The sequence below is a fragment of the Euprymna scolopes genome, chromosome 27, assembly GCF_053919585.1.
Source record: "Euprymna scolopes isolate OS-2025 chromosome 27, ASM5391958v1, whole genome shotgun sequence".
Classification (NCBI taxonomy): domain Eukaryota; kingdom Metazoa; phylum Mollusca; class Cephalopoda; order Sepiida; family Sepiolidae; genus Euprymna; species Euprymna scolopes.
The window spans coordinates 69,331,289-69,348,333 of record NC_136508.1 but is presented as its reverse complement, the minus strand read 5'-3'; the positions used below and the strand labels follow the sequence as shown (position 1 = coordinate 69,348,333).

At 35.5% G+C, this 17,045-nt stretch overlaps 1 protein-coding gene across 9 annotated transcripts in view; it reads left to right on the top strand.

The window, feature by feature from the left end:
* LOC145248902 (putative thiopurine S-methyltransferase) overlaps positions 1 to 17,045 on the top strand; it is a 52,625-nt gene that overhangs the window by 23,572 nt on the left and 12,008 nt on the right. For all 9 annotated transcript variants that reach the window (XR_013863424.1, XR_013863425.1, XR_013863426.1 and 6 more), the window contains 2 exons: positions 5,971 to 6,023; positions 13,336 to 13,410. Coding sequence is in view for 6 of the 9 variants with exons in the window: in XM_080110680.1 (XP_079966806.1) it covers positions 5,971 to 6,023; positions 13,336 to 13,410 (128 nt within the window). In the remaining 3 variants the exon portion in view is untranslated. The remainder of the gene's footprint in view (positions 1 to 5,970; positions 6,024 to 13,335; positions 13,411 to 17,045) is intronic.

Sequence of the window (17,045 nt, the reverse complement as noted above, 5' to 3'; positions counted from 1 at the left end):
GTGCAGCATTTCTTCAAAGGAAGTCAGCAAAATGGTAGATAAAAAAAAGGGAACATTCGAAAAAAAATAGGGCACAAAAAAGACCGTTGTCTACCAAAGGTACTGGACTGAATTTAAAAGTAATTTAAAGATTTTCTCTTACAATGTGATTTTATTATTCGTATTGAACTATGTAGCACAATATTACTTAGTATTTATTAGTACTTATTAATTGATCTCCTTTGGGCCAGTTCTTTATTTAAATACAATGGAAAATACATGGAAATGTTAATAAATTCATAGTTGCTGCGTGTTATTTTTTTTTTTCTGTCCTAAAACCTCATTTTCGTTCTTTCCAGAAAAATATCAGCTTCATCAAAAGATTTGTTGATTGAATGCATTTCTTATTCTGTGGAATTTATATTGATCCTGTTAATTTTACGAATTTTATAAAAGCAATGTTGTTTGCCACCAGGTCACAACCTAGTATTTGATTAACATCAGTTGAATCACGTACATGAAAGGTCTGATGTTGCGGGATCGAAATCCTTGATGATTGGAAGTATCACAACATCGTTATTGTAGGATGGAGTATCTGAACGATGCATTTTAAAATATTTGAGAATTGTTTGTTTTTTTTTTTTGTTTTTTTAGATTTCTATACTTTAAATTTAGTTTATAGTTACGATGTACTAGCAGGGAGACCCGACCTTGGCCGGGATTGAATGATAATCAGTAATTTTTTTTTCACACTCGCATATTTTTATTGTCACCAAAACCAGTGATATCACTTATTTTAAAATCAAATCGATTATCCTTCTACAAATCGATTGATTGCTTGCTCTAATTGGAGACCAATCGCAGTGCACCAAAAGGAAGCTTCACATGGTCCTCGTGGTGATTTTAATCTACAATACATTTTAGTCTATATTGCACTGTAGAGAATCTACTGTTGATTTTATAACATTATTTTTATATATAACAAGCCTGGATGCCTGGCATTGCCCGGGTGTATAGGGGTGTGTGCTGAACAAAAAAAAAAGTGGTAGTAGGTAGGCAGGCTCGAACCCGTATCACAGAAGGACAAGAACATGAAAAAAAAGTGACATCTTTGCTGTTGCGTCCATCGGCAAACTCGAAGTGGCAAAGGGTTAAATTAAAGCTAGTCAATCGAAAAAAGGGGATGACTTTCGAAAATATCGGCGAAAAAGGGATCCCTCCTTGTAGAAAAGTGACCAGTTGAAGGTGAAGGAATTAATGGTTAAGCCAATTTTTCAATATTTGTTGTCTGAAGGGTCACGCTCTAAAACGATATTGATCTCATGAAAATCCGTCGCCTCTGTCGAAAGTTTTAGGCAAACATACAAACATACATACTTTTCAACTGACAGGTGAAATTTATATTATAGACTAGCCTGGGTGCCTGGCATTGCCCGAGTGTTTGGAGGTGTATGTTGAGCAAAAATAAAAAAAGTGGTAGTAGGCAGGCAGGCAGGCAGGCTCGAACCCATACCGTGAAGGAAGAAAAGAATGTAAAAAAAAAACGTGACATCTTTGCTGTTGCACCCATCGCCAAACCGGAAGTGACGAATGTTTAAATTAATCAATCAAAAAGAGCAGAAGACTTTGTAGAAAAGTGCCCACTTGAGGGTGAAGGAATTAATGTTTTTGACCAATTTTTCGATATTTGTCGTCTGAAGGGTCGCGCTCTAAAACGATACCGATCTCGCGAAAACCCCTCGCATGCATACATTTAAACAGACAGGTGAGGTTTATATTAAAGATGCCTTGAATTAAAGTTTAGAATGCAAAACTCAAGTATCATGGTTCTATTGTGCTCTGTCATATCAAAAAACCTACTGTTTATTTTATATGCCTGGCCTTCTTGTACGGCTTGGATTTAAATTTAAAATGCAAGTCAAGTATTATGGTTAAATGGTGCTTTAAACATTTTTAGAATTATTGTATTCTAGCGGTTGATGCCTGGCCTTGCCTAGTCATAAATATGCTTAAAGATATTTTATTTCATGCCTATTTGATTCTCTATTGAATAATATATATATACGAGGGGCGTGCAATAAGTAATGCCCCTGACCCACTTCCCTTAGCAGTAGAGCAACGAAATTTGGCAAAATTATTAGTCTTTCTCTACATAGGAACCACCCAGAGTTATGCATTTCTCCCATCGTTTGATGCAGCTCTGGAGACCGTTTTTGTAGAATACCCCAGGTTCGTCCTCCACCCCCAACATGACTTCAGAAATCAAGGCTGCATCATCCGGGAAACGCTTTCCTTTCAAAAACAACTTCATGGCTGGAAAGAGGTGAAAATCAGAGGGTGCAAGGTCAGGATAGTAGGGAGGATGGGGGAGGATTTCATAACTACATACCTGTGCTTCTGATCTGGCCACATGCGAGTTGTGGACCGGAGCGTTCTCCTGCAGGAGGAGAGTACTTGTGCTGATCTTGCCCCGCTTCTTGATTTTGATAGCTTCCCTTAATTTCTTCAAAAGTGAAGCATAATAGGCTCCTGTAATTGTGGTACCCTTTGCCAGAAAATCTGTCATCACTACTCTGTCCTGGTCCCAGAAGACTGTGAGCATGACCTTGCCAGCGGAGGGATGTACTCTTGCCTTCTTTGGAGGTGGTGAGTCCAAGTGTTTCCACTGCATTGACTGGGCTTTGGTCTCTGGATCATAGTGATGGACCCAGGTTTCACCCTGTGTAATCAGTCTTTTGCAAAACTTTGACTCATCTTCTTGGCACATCTCCAAATTCATTCTCGAGCACTCGATGCATGGAATGGTGTGAGCAACCTGGGAATCCATCTTTCAGACACCTTATGCATATGCAAATGGTCATGAATGATAGTTTCCACAGACCCTGTACTAATCTTGACATCTTGGGCTATTTGGCGAATAGTAATGCGCCGATCTTCCAAAATGGCAGCCTCAACTTGACAGACAGATGCCTCATCAATGGCAGAAGGTGGGGGGCTACCAGGTCTGAGAGCTGTTTCCACAGACTTCCGGCCATGTTTGAATTCACTATGCCAGCGTTTGACAAGGTCATATGAATGGGCATTATCACCATAAGTTTCTTTCATTTCATCAAAAGTCTCCTGTGGTGTGCGTCCTTTAAAATACAAAAACCGGATCACTGCTCGACATTCAACAGGCGCCATTTCACACCTGACTCAGTTCAAACACCTGTAAAACAGAAACCACAATTAGTTCAGAGTTATAATTCGCCACATAACCCATAAATCATTTCAGCTGGAAGTGGGTCAAGGGCATTACTTATTACACGCCCCTCGTGTATATATATATATATATATATATATATGTATATATATATATATATATATATATATATATATATATATTATTTTTAAAAACAGTAATCTACATACAAGCGTGTTTCGAGGTCCTACCCCTCTTCAGCATAGCTTGACTGCTGTTAGGATTTGAATCCCGGACATGTGTGTATGTAGATTGCTGTTTTAAAAAATAATGAATAAATAAATAAAAAATACATCCAAATAAAAAATGGGCGACTTTCTAAGAAAACACCGGATCTCCAAGGCAGAGACATTAACCTTAATATTGTTTAAAAAATCAACAACAAAAACTATGTGTGTGTGTGTATATATATATATATATATATATATATATATATATATATATATATATATATATATATATATGATTTCAAAAGTTAAAAAAAATGACTTAGGTGCCATCAGCTAGAATCAAAACCAAAACATTTAACACTTCAGCTGAGTTCTCTTATTTAGTGGTCCTGCCACATTCTCTACGATTTAAGCTAATGCAACAGATAAGCAAGTTTTAAAATTAAACCACTTTTAACTATGATTAGTTTTACGCATGTGCAAATTAATAGCAAGTTGAAATGATTATTTTGCATTTTGATTTTGCCAACTACTGTATGCATTATTCATCCAATCAAATAAAGATTTTACTTGTTATAAATCATCTTTGACGTATGATTACTATTTCCTGTTGATTTCAGTTGTGATACTATAAAGTGGCCTTGAGGTGGACTTGAGCCACTAAGTGCTGAGAAGGGGAAGGGAATAGACAAAGAAATAGGAAATGGCTTAGAATAAACAAAGAAATAGGAAATATCCTACAATCGACAATAGATAGGAAGTAGCAAACAATGAATCTGTACATATTTTTAGATCAAGCTTTTTAGAGTTAACAATAACAATAGAAACCTACAGGTAAAACAGAGAAAGGCAGCTTCCGGTAGCTGGGGTGGAGTGGGCGACCTGAGATACCAACGTAGAGGAAACAGTCAGTTGACAACTAGAGGCCCGTCGCGGCGGATGGAAGTTGGACAGTTTTAGAGTTAATTGTGAAATAGAGACGAACATAACATCGATAGAACAGGGAGAAGGCACACACACACACACTCACAGGTCCAACCGTCAATTTATATATGAACATTGGCGTTTGTGTTTTTCCTTTCTTTGTTCCACGATTTATTATATTTCTACTTTTGTGAAATCACGTGTTCCCATTGACAGTCGCCAGCGAGAAAATGACGATCCGGCCATAAGAGGAATAGTCGAACGAAAAATCCATGATACACGACGTTGGGAGTCGGCGATCTGTCAGAGACACACGTCTGGTTACACAGTGTTATACGACCAGTAGTTTAAGAGTTTATCGGTTAAATATTTACATACATGCACACATACATACATCTACTGTTTTAGTTATATAAATATTGCCGATATTCCAAATATAAAATCTCCTGTATGAATAATCCATGAGGAATGATGCATCTTTTCCAAGTGATATTACCTCAAGTAATAACATGAAGTTGGATACTCCACCAGAATAGATAAATTCTTGTCCTGGATTCCAGCAAGACTAAGAGATCACAAAAAAAGTATACTACAGTAGAACCTGGGATACGGTGGTCCTAGGATACTTCTTTTTTTTTTTCAGGTTACGATGTGGAATGCAATGTTTTTCCGGCTCCTGATTACGGTATTTGCCCCGCCTTACGGTGTTATTTGTAATATACATGTGTATATAAAATATGTACAGCCGAAAATTTCACGTTTATTCAAGCAAGGAAAATATTAGAATCTTACATATAAAAATTATACGAAACATGTAATTAAAAAATTTAGAAATATTTTTTGCAATTATAATTTTTTGTGTGAAAATATTAATATTGTATTGTATTTTGTTACTAATTTTTAATGCCGAATTCAAGGATTCTGCTGTGTAACATTTTTTTTTATTATTTTTTATTACATTTTCACTCCAAACAAGGCAGTTTGCCACTTTGTTGTAGGCGGCTACTATCAGGGACATAGGCATCAAGGGGAGTTGGGCGGCAAGATGTTGGTTCATGTTACACTTGAACTTCCGCATGCCAGTACAGTTGGGGAAGCAGGGACCCGGAAGGGAATTCCAATGTCTAGCTATCCTGGGGAAAAAACTACTGGAATAGAAGGCTCTCTTACATCTAGGGATCTCTACTGTGTCGGGGTGGGATTTAGCTGCTTGTCGGGTTTGTCGGGGGGTATTTACGTTGAGGAGGCACAAGTGCTTGCAGTTCATCAGAGCATTCACCGTTAAAGTACTTGTGTAACATATTTAAATGATCAATTGGGAAAAGAAAAATTGTGTTCTCAACTTTCTTTACTAACTCGGTGTTTGAGAGGTAAAGAACTTTAATGGAATATTTTAATATCTATGCATTTCATATAGAGATCAAGTGTTAGCCCCCAGGAAGGGGCTCCTTGATTTTTGAGAATTTCGACTGAAGTAAAATGAAACAAAAAAGTCCAATCGGAGATAGTCTTAAAACAAAATTTCTACTTAAAATTCCTCCAAAGTAAATCATTTTTATAAGCCTTTTTTTATTATTTATTAATTTTTATTAAGCAACCCTAGGTTGGGAAACTAGTGATTTCATTTTTTTTAATAGTTAATTTCTGTTTTTGTAGGCAATGGATGGAAGAATCAAATTATATTGTATGGATTTCTATCTTTTTACAAAGTAAGTATTTCTATCTAAACTGTTTAAGTATTATATTTTTATTTTAGTATCACTAAAAATATTATCTAATATAGGTAAGACCTTAAATTGTATTGCTTTGGATTCTGGTTTTGAAACTCCTCGAAAGTAAACGAAGACTACGTGCGAAAATGTAAGTCAAAATATAAGAATGATTTTTGCAAAAAACTTTTTCTTTTTTAAATATAAGTATATAAATATAAGAATGATTTTTACACATAATTAACACAGAAAGTAAAGTATTTTTTTTTTTAATATAATAAAGAATATCCGTAACCTGATTTTTAAACTAACAAGAAATGTTTCAACTTAAAAAAAAAATGAAGGAATTGGATCGTGTTTTTCTTCCTTCTTTTAATGAAATATTTTTGCATCTTAAGGTGTTCTAAAAACAGTTTTATCTGTTTATTCAAAGGTTTTATATTTATTTGCATATATTTTTTAAGAAAATGTTTATTTACAGAAACATTTTCACAGAAATATTGAAAGTAAAACATTTTTTAGATATCATTTTTTTTTATGGAAATTGCTTCAGACAAGGCATTAAGCCACTTGCTGTAAGGAGCTAAAAACAAAAGTATTAATTCAAAAAGTAAAAAAAATTGCGAATGATAAGTGTTAAATAGAATAGATTCTGATCCAGAAAACAGCAATTCTTCCCCACTTTGTCAGAAACATCGCTCATGGAATGTGAGGACTAAAGGACAAAATAAAGGAAATAAAATAAGTTACATGGTTGTCGAAAGTAAACCCAACATCGACTTTCTGCTCTCCTTAAATAAGAATATCTATAAACTGATTTGTTTATTTACATAAAATAATATTAGCAGGCTTTTCAGATTAAGTAAAGCATTGTAATATTAAGGCAGGTTAATTTGCAACTTTTTACAGAAAATCAACATGGTACTGGATTGACCGTTTTTTTTTTTTGTTTTTTTTTTTTTTGCTCAACATACACCTCCAAATACCCGGGCAACGCCGGGCTTAAATGCTAGTATGTCTATAAAAGTGAACGTGTCTGTGTATCTGTGTGTCTGTGAGTCTGTGTACATTTCCCTACGCAATAACTTTGTCAATTTTAAGTCTACGGACTCGAAATTTGATATACAGGGTACTGAGATTTGGTAAAATTTGGTTTTCGGCCAGAAATTTAGTTGTTAAGGGGTCAAAGTTCAACGATTTGACCTTTGAGAACTCTACCAAACTCCTCCGACAATTTTGGGTCCAACACTTGAAATTTTATGTATAGGCTCCATGGATCTAACTTAATAACTTGATTTGAGCCCAAAACAATAAATTTTAAGGCGTCATAATGGAGGTCAAAGTTAAAAAAATTGACCGCTTTTTTTTTTTTTTTTTTTTTTTGCTCAACATACACATCCAAACACCCGGGCAACGCCGGGCACCAATGCCTTATCTATAAAAGTGAAAGTGTCTGTCTGTGTACATTTCCCTACAAAATAACTCTGTTAATTTTCAGTCTACAGACTCGAAATTTGAAATACAGGGTACTGAGATTTGGAAAAATCTTTGTGATCGGTTTGTGGCCAGAAATGTGGCTGTTAAGAGGTCAAAGTTAAACGATTTGACCTTTGCGAACTCTACCAAACTCCTCCCACAATTTGGGGGTATAAACACTTGAAATTTTTTATATAGGTTCCTTGGACATGGATCTAATTAAATGATATGATTTGAGCCCAAAACAACAAATGTTAAGGGGTCATAATAGAGGTCAAAGTTAAAAAAAAAAATTGACCGCTTAATTTGTTTTGTTTTTTACGCAACATACACCTCCAAACACCCGGGCAACGCCGGGCTGAAATGCTAGTTTATCCATAAAGAGATTTATTCTTGTTGTAGCTGTGCCATTTTAATTAATATCTATATATAATATGTATATAATATATATATGTATATAATATATATATATAACACTAGCATGGGTGCCCGGCGTTGCCCGACTATTTGTATATGTATTTTGGCAAAAAAAGAAAATAGTCAATTTTTTAAGCTTTGACCCCTATTATGACCTCTAAAAATTTGTTGTTTTGGGCTCAAATTGAGGTATTACGTTAGATCCATGTCCAGGGAACCTATATCAAAAATTTCAAGTGTTTAGCCCAGAAATTGTTGGAGGTAGAGTTTTCAAAGGTCAAATCGTTGAACTTTTGACCCCTTAACAGCCACATTTCTGGCCACAAACCGATCACAAAGATTTTCCTAGATCTCAGTACCTCGTATATCAAATTTCGAGTCTGTAGACTGAAAATTGACAGAGTTATTGTGTAGGGAAATGTACACACACAGATACACAGAGAGACATTTTTAATTTTATAGATATATAGATATATAATATATATACATATATATATATATATATATATATATATATATATATATATATATATATATATATATATATATATATATATTAATTTTATTTATACAAACATTTTATACAAACAGATCAGGAGTAAATAAAATAAAATTAATATACCTGCTCTGTTCACTCATTGAGCACTATTTTGGTAGACACATGTTGTTTCATTGGATGTACTTCTAGGAAACTAAACTCTACTGGCTATATATATATATATATATATATAGAGAGAGAGAAAGAGAGAGAGATAAAAGTGAACGTGCCTGTGTGTCTGTGTGTGTGTCTGGGCATTGATAAAGAGTGGGGAAAGTTTTTGCCAGTGGATTCAGCTAGACGAGTGTTTTTCGTAAAAGATTGGCGACAGGGGGGCAACCAGAGATTGGAGTTCAGACGAGCACTTGCCATGGAAAAAAGATAAAACAAAGATAGGCTTGCAACGTCCCTTCTGTGGGAGAGAGGTTGCAGGGAAGAGAAAAGGGCATCCCCCACTAAGCCACGAAGTCTAGTTTGTACTCTGTCAAGGCAGGATAGGCTGTTTTTAGCAGCTCCTGCCAAGATATGGCAACAGTATTCCATCCTTGGACGTACATGGCTTTTATATAGATAGAGAATTGCATCAGTAGTGAGATATCTTCTGGAGCGGTAGAAGGATCCCACCATCTTTCCAGCAACCTTGGCAACAGACTTGATGTACGTGTTCCATTTCAGATCAGGAGTAAAAGTCAAACCTAGAAGCTTGTCAAAACATGGGGATTTTCCTAGACGAGAGCCATCCATTTCAATTGATGGCAGATGGGGATCAGAGCGTTGATAATGTAAAGATAGCAGTTTGGTTTCAGATGCATTAAAGGTAACCAGCCATGTCTTCCCCCACTGAACCACGCACTTGAGATCAGAGAAGAGAGAATCAGAGAGAGCTTTGTCATTTACAGCCTTTGATGTGTTGCCATAGATGGTCGTGTCATCAGCATAGATGTCAACGAATGATTTAAGTATGTGTTTAGGGAGATCATTGATGTAGATCAGGAAGAGAGTTGGGCCCAGGATGGACCCTTGAGAGACTCCAGCATTAACTGCAGGCCTCTGATTTTTGTCCATCAACCACTACTCTTATGAGCCTATCAGAGAGAAATGATTTAATGATAGAGAGAACATTTCCAGTTATACCGTAGCTGGAAATCTTGTGAAGTAGGCCTTTATGCCATACCTTGTCGAAAGCCTTTGATATGTCAAGAGCAATTGCCCTAGAAAGGAAGCCTTTGTCAAGAGATTCACTAATCCTATGAGCACATCTGCGGTAGATCTTGCAGAACGGAAATCATATTGCGTGTCACTAAGAAGGTTATTTCTGCTGAGGTGGTTGACTATTTCTCTATTTAATATGGATTCCAGCAACTTACTCATGACACACAGGAGACTTATTGGTCTGTACTGAGAGGGAGATGACTTATCACCTGAGTTCTTAAATTCAGGGCATACTGATGAGATTTTCCAGGGTGTTTGAAAGCACTTCTCTTTAAGGCAACGCTTAAACAGTTTCGTAAGTATGGGAGCAAGTTCTGGTTGAAGCTTTTTTAACACTATAATTGGGATGCCGTCAGGGCCAGTTGCTTTACTGGAATCAAGGTTCTTGATTAGCTTGGCGACCTCATGCACAGATATTTGTATGTTATCTAGCGTGTTCTCTGTTATAGGAGGAAATATGGGGAGTTGATGCCCTTCGTCGCATAGGGTAGAATTAGCTGCAAAGTTCTTTGCAAACAGTTTGGCCTTGTCTGATGCTGACGAGATGACCTCTGGTCCATTGATAATGGTTGAGATAGAACGCATACTTCTGTTCAGGATCCTATTTGCTATTTGCCAAAACTGGTGGGAACCAAGCCACTGATCAGCTACTTTGGATTTAATATATAGCGCTCTTGCATTTTTTTATTACTCTTTTACAGTGGTTGCTGGCGTTCCTGAAAGCAGCTTTAGTGTCAGTGCATCTATTACGTTGGTAGCTATAGAAAAAGTCATTTCTGTGCGCGATGGCAGCAGCACATTCTGGGGAGAACCATGGCTGGCTTGTAGGTTTTTGTTGGAATTTTTTAGATGGTATGAATCGGTATATGTCTACAATAAACCATTCGGTCAGGTCTGATACTATAGAGGACACATCCTTTTTAAACATGGAATGCAGAGGTAGATCAGATATAAATGTATGGAAGCTATCCCAGTCAGCCATGGAGTATCGGTATACAGTACGGTGGAGGGGTACGTCTGGAGACTTATTACATTTCATTTTTATCTTAACTGATACGACGGAGAGGTCGGAGGATCCTAATGGAGAAAGAACGGAACATGAACATAGCTCAGGGGAAGTTAAGAGAAAAAGGTCTGTATAATATATATATACATATAATATATATTTATATAATATATATAATATATATATGCATATAATATATTTACATATAATATATTTATAATATATATATATATAAAATATATGAATATAATATATATATATATAATATATATATACTAGCGGGGGTACCCGGCGTTGCCCGAGTGTTTGTTTCCGGGACGGGGGGGGGGAGTTTTAAAAAATGTTATGGTAGGTAAGTAGGAAGGATCAAACCTGGAGTCATGAGTAAAAGTAGGAAAATAAAGTGTGAAAAAAAAAAAACATCTGCAACGTTAACAGTTCCCACCAAGAAAAGTCCATTCCAGTTGTTTAGGAAAAAAAAAAAAAAAAAAAAACGACTACGGTAGGTCGGCGCGAACGTGAAAATATAATGTGAATTGTCCAGCACGCTAACCACGACGCCACAGAGCACTGCAGCTTAGTTTAGTGATTTTAAATAACTTCATATGAACGAAGCCAAACCGGTGTTCTCTTCTCAACTGTTCCTTGTGAACGATCCCCAAACGGTGTTAAGTGATGGCAGGGGGAGGAGGAATTTATTAGAGAGAAAATATTTTACCACTTCCATTGATCTTAACCGATTTTGGCCGTGACTTCTCAGCAGAAAAAGTATAGAAATCTAAGATTATCGAGGAATTTGAGAAATAATAAGCCTATGACACACCTCAGATATTGTTCTGCCGTTTGTGCATATTATATTTGCATGAAATATCTTGATTTTTAATCCTATTAATGTCAAAATCCGACGGGAAAAAATGAGTTCATTTTATTTATATAGAGATAATATATATATGATATATATAATATCTATATAATATATGATATATATATATGATATATATAATATATATAATATATATATATAATATATATATGATATATATAATATATATATATATATATATATATATATATATATATATATATATATAGTAATTTATAAAATATATATGGCGATTAAGCTACTACCAGAGGTCAAATAGGCCTTTGTCCGATAAATGCATGCTCATTGCCTGATAGGAAGGGAGCGGTGGATACTAGAAAGCTGATTGGCTAACTAAAATCTCAGTAGAAGATGCACATATAAAAAAACGACAAACAACCACAGAATTTGCGCATAAGCCTGAAGAGTCCTAGAGTGGATGAAACGCGGAATATTCAGTGTAGCTTAATCGCCATATATATTTTATAAATTACTAACTAGCTCTACCTACGTATTGAGCACTTTTGAAGTAAATACTTAAAGTTTACGCATAAATCTATACTTTTGTATATTAATTTTATGTGAGTAAATTAAGTAATTATATATATATATATATATATATATATATATATATATATATTAGAGGAAATATATATATATACAATTAAATGGAATAAATAACGAGGAAAAAAATATTTTAACTAAGCTTAAAATAGATAAATATACAGAAATAACAGCTACCCCCAGATTTGTTTTAAAAGACCACAAACGAGGCTATAATATGAACCCTACTATTATTAGACTCATCTGCCCCCAAAATCAGATATAGGGTTAGTTAGTAAAAACATACTAGATAGAAATATCCCCAAAATTGAATCATTAATAAAATATCCACTATGGCACTCTTCCACCCAAGTAATCGACTGCTTTTCTAACATTCAAAATAAAAATAATCTTAAATTTCTTTTTTGACATTGAATCATATTACCAAACAATATCGCCGATTCTACTAAATAAATCTCTCTAAATGGCACGAAAAATAACTACCCTGACAAAATTGCCTGTGAGATGGGTATATATGCTGACGACACCACGCTCTATAACAGACGCGATAGGAAAACAAATGAACACATATCTAAAGAAATGGCGGAAGCACTAGGGGGTGACCTGCGATCTGTAGTGGAATGGGGACATAAATGGATGGTCACATTCAATGCTGCCAAGATTAAACTCGTTTTCTTCAACAATTACAAGAAACCTTCTCTACCACCAATAGCAATGGCCAATGACTCTTTATCTGAAAGTACATCTTTGAAACGCCTCGCCCTAACGCTCACAGGAAACATTAGTTGGAACAATTACACTGCGAGTATCGCCAGGACTGCTGCAAAGAAGGTAGGTTCTCTGTACCTTGCTAGAAAGCTAGTAACGCCTGAAAGTATCCTATACCTCTATAAGGCCACCATTCGCCATGTATGGAGTATTGTTGTCATATTTGTGCTGGTGCATCTGTTACTAGTCTGTCGCTCCTAGATAAGGTTCAAAAGAGAGTCGCCAATCTGATAGGTTCTGAACTGTCATCTAAACTTCAGCCTCTGTCTAATCGACGAAACGTTTCATCCCTCTGCCTGTTCTACAAATACCTTAATAGTTTATTTCAAAATCCTATTGGTAAATATAATAAAGAGACGAATGGAAATAATTAATTATTAATAATTTATTACAAATAGTTATTTGCACGATTTTTTTTTAATTTTATATATAATTGGATGATTCTAATTTATTTTAATTTCTTTTTCAGAGAAATGGAGAGTCAGTTTAATGCCATTTGGGATCACGGTTCTCTTGTTGCGATCAACATAATAGACAGAATCAAGTACGTTGACGCTTTCTTTGACATTTTCTAAATGCATAAATAGGAAATAAATATACAACGTGATGCATGGAAGTAGAAACCTGGCCAGGGTTGAGGTTATATGTTGCATGGAGAAAAATAGCATGAGAATGATATGATGTATGTGTGTGATACTATAAAGATCCGAGTCACTAAGTGCCGAAAGAGGAGGGGGGCAATAGACAGATAGGAAGTGTCTTACTATACAAAGAGATGAGAAATAGCAAACAATGAATCTGTAAATATTTTTAGATTGAGCCTTTTAGATTTGACAATGACAATAGAAACCTACAGAATAGATAACAAAGGGGACCAACAACACTTGGGGCGGGTATTAATGAGATGTTTAGAAGGGCAGTTTCCGAGTAGCCGGGGTGAGGGGACTTCAGATAGTGACGTCGAGAACAATAGTTGACATATAGCTGACATTTGCGACGGATCATAGCTGATAGTGATTAGTGTTGGACAATGGATGGACAGTTTTAGAGCTGACGGCGAAACAGATCAAGATGAGCTGCTAACTGACAGACGAGCCTAACCATGACGAAACGTGACGGAGACACACTCACTCACTCACTCACTCACTCTCTCTCTCTCCCTCTCTCTCTCTCTCTCTCTCTCTCTCTCTCTCTCTCTCTCTCTCTCAGGTCCAGCCGTCAACTATGTTTGAAGTCTTGGCGTTGTGTTGTTCTACACTATTCGTTTACCTTGTGGACCCACGTGTATTCCCATCGGCAGTCGCCAGGGAGGAAATGACGTTCCTGCAATTAGAAGAATAGTTGAACTATAAATCCACACCACATGACGTTGGGGGTCAGCGGTCTGTCGGAGCCACACACGTGCTGTCACATATGTAATGGGAGTGTTAAAGATAGGCTTCTGGTGCATGTGCCATTAGTTTCTTGCTCTTAGATACGGTTCAAAAGAAGTGTCGTTAACCTAATATTGTTGGTTAAACCTCAGCCCCTGTCCCGTCACGGAAATGTGGCATCCCTATGCCTGTTTTACAAGTACATACTTTTTAGTTTTTTATTACCGTTTTATCTGTTTAGTTACACATGTTTCGGTTGCCAGACTATATCTACGATCCAGCAGCCTCGTCAGACCTTACAGAAATGGTTATTATTATTTGGAAGAACGATTTTAGAGGAAATACGAGAAGAAGAAAAGAAAAAAAAGGGGGGAGAGATAATAAGGGGGAGGGGGCGGAAATCGACAATAGTTTAGTTAACTTCAAAACTTAACTATTGTCGATCTCCGCCCCCTCCCCCTTATCTTTTCCCCTTTTTTTCTTCTCATATTACCTCTAAAATCGTTCTTCCAAATAATAACTATTTTTGTAAGGTCTGACGAGGCTGCTGGATCGTACATATGGTCCGGCAACCGAAACATGTGTAACTAAACAGATAAAACGGTAATAAAAAAAATAAAATACATATTTGCTCTGCAATAGTATTGAGCACTCTCTTCAGGTTTTACTAATTACCATTTTTGCTCGCTCTCTCTCTCTCTCTCTCTCTCTCTCTCTCTCTCTCTCTCTCTCTCTCTCTCTCTCTCTCTCTCTCTGTATATATATATATATATATATATATGTATAATAAAATTTACAATTAAATTTACCAAATTGATCCAAGATGATCCAAGATGGTAAAATTAAAGTATATTATAAATATTAAAGAATTAATATTTATAAAGTAATCTCAGCCAGATGTAAAAGCTCAATAAAACCAAATAGGAGATAGAGCTTATAATACGAGCAAACAGTTAATAAAATATGTTAAAAAACACTTTGAAATGAATTAAAAACATATTTAATCTGAAAAGGAAACATTAGATAAGTGGATAGTCCTTAATCCGTGGAGTTTCGAAGAAATACTTTCCTTCTCATCAGAGGGTAGGAATTAGCAAAATGCAGGATCGGATTTTGTATGCAAAAGTATTTGATGAAACAACAAGTAAGTCAAAGATCTTACTTGATAACAAAAAGGTGAAGAAAAAGGTGATTACATGTGAATGGATAGTCTGGTGGAAGATAAATAATCCAGTGACGGTAAAATCCAAAAATATAACTTCAAGAAAGTTAATTGAATTTCTATTTGCACAAGTAAAATCCAAGGAAATCCCGTAATTGGAAGATGGTCCAAAATAATCCAAAGGCAGAAATCCATTGAATAATTCACAAAAATGTGCACAAGGGAAAAAAAGGAAAAAATTCCAATAATATTAATAAAAGAAAAATAAGATATGCTTTTCACTCTACTGCCGAGACTTATATATATATATATATATATATATATTATAAACGAATTCTTGGCCAAATCTCAACCTTTGTCCTTTCACCGAAATGTGACATCCCTGTGCCTGTTTTGCAAGTACTTTAATGGCTCGGACGAACTCAAAGCACTAGTACTCCTGCGACAAACCTGGCAAGCAGCAAAATCCCTTGTATATCAAGTTTTAACTCTGTAGATCATAAATTGACGGAGTTTGGTAGAGACTGTTCCTCAGAGAGACACAGACAGACAAAGTTACTTTTATATATAGATAGATGGTGTGCTTATTCTTAGGAGACAGAGGTCATCCACACAACATAATAATTTAATATTATAATCTGTTTTATAAAACACAACATGTCTAAGCCTTATGTGTTGGATAGATGACTTATAATAAGCCTTAGGAAGAAAAGACAAACACGTTATTATTAAGACTTTATTAACTAATAGATGGCCACTCGGTGTTGCCCGGTCATAAGATACACTTTAATATGATATTTTAATCTATGCAGATTATTATTTATTATTACATTTATTCTCTATTGATTATTATATTGTACCCAATATATAGTAGTGAGTCTTCCCCTCAGTGCGACCCGGTTGTAAAACATGCTTAAATGCATGATGCAGATTTCGTATTTACCAATACTCAATTGATTATTATATTGTACCCAATATATAACAGTGATTTCAAAAGTTTTTAAAAAAATATGACTTGAGGGCCACCAGCTAGAATCGAAACCAAAACGTATAGCTTTCCAACCTTAATCGTTAAGTTTGAAAAGTTTGCAAGAAATGACATTGTGACGTTACAATTTAATAGGGTGACAAAGAAATTTAGATTTTTAGTATAATACAAGATTCAAGCATGGACACCCGGACAGTCCGCAGAGTTTTATAATTATTAAGATATGTGCCATTTGACATAAAACTCTGGCATATATCATCATCATCATTATCATTATCATCATCATCAATATGCAGTTTAAAGTTCATTTTACATGCTGGCATGTGTTGGATAATGTTTGATCAGTGCGAGGCATGAAAGACGCTCAAGAAGACGATCACGTGAGAGACGTCATGGCAAAGAGAGAATGAGGAAATAAATGTTGTTGCTACAAAAAACAAGTGAGTTGGAGTTATTTCCTATTCTTTGTCTTGGTTTCCTTTGCGAGTGAAACTCGACATAACTTGTGTTGGTTCCCGGACAACAGCAGTTCTTCAGGGGATAGGATGAAATCCGTGCACCCTGCAAACTTAATTAATCAATATGAGCAAATCAGGGATATTTTTTGTGATAGAAAATAAGTGTTTATTTATGACTGCTATTATCTGGAAACACTT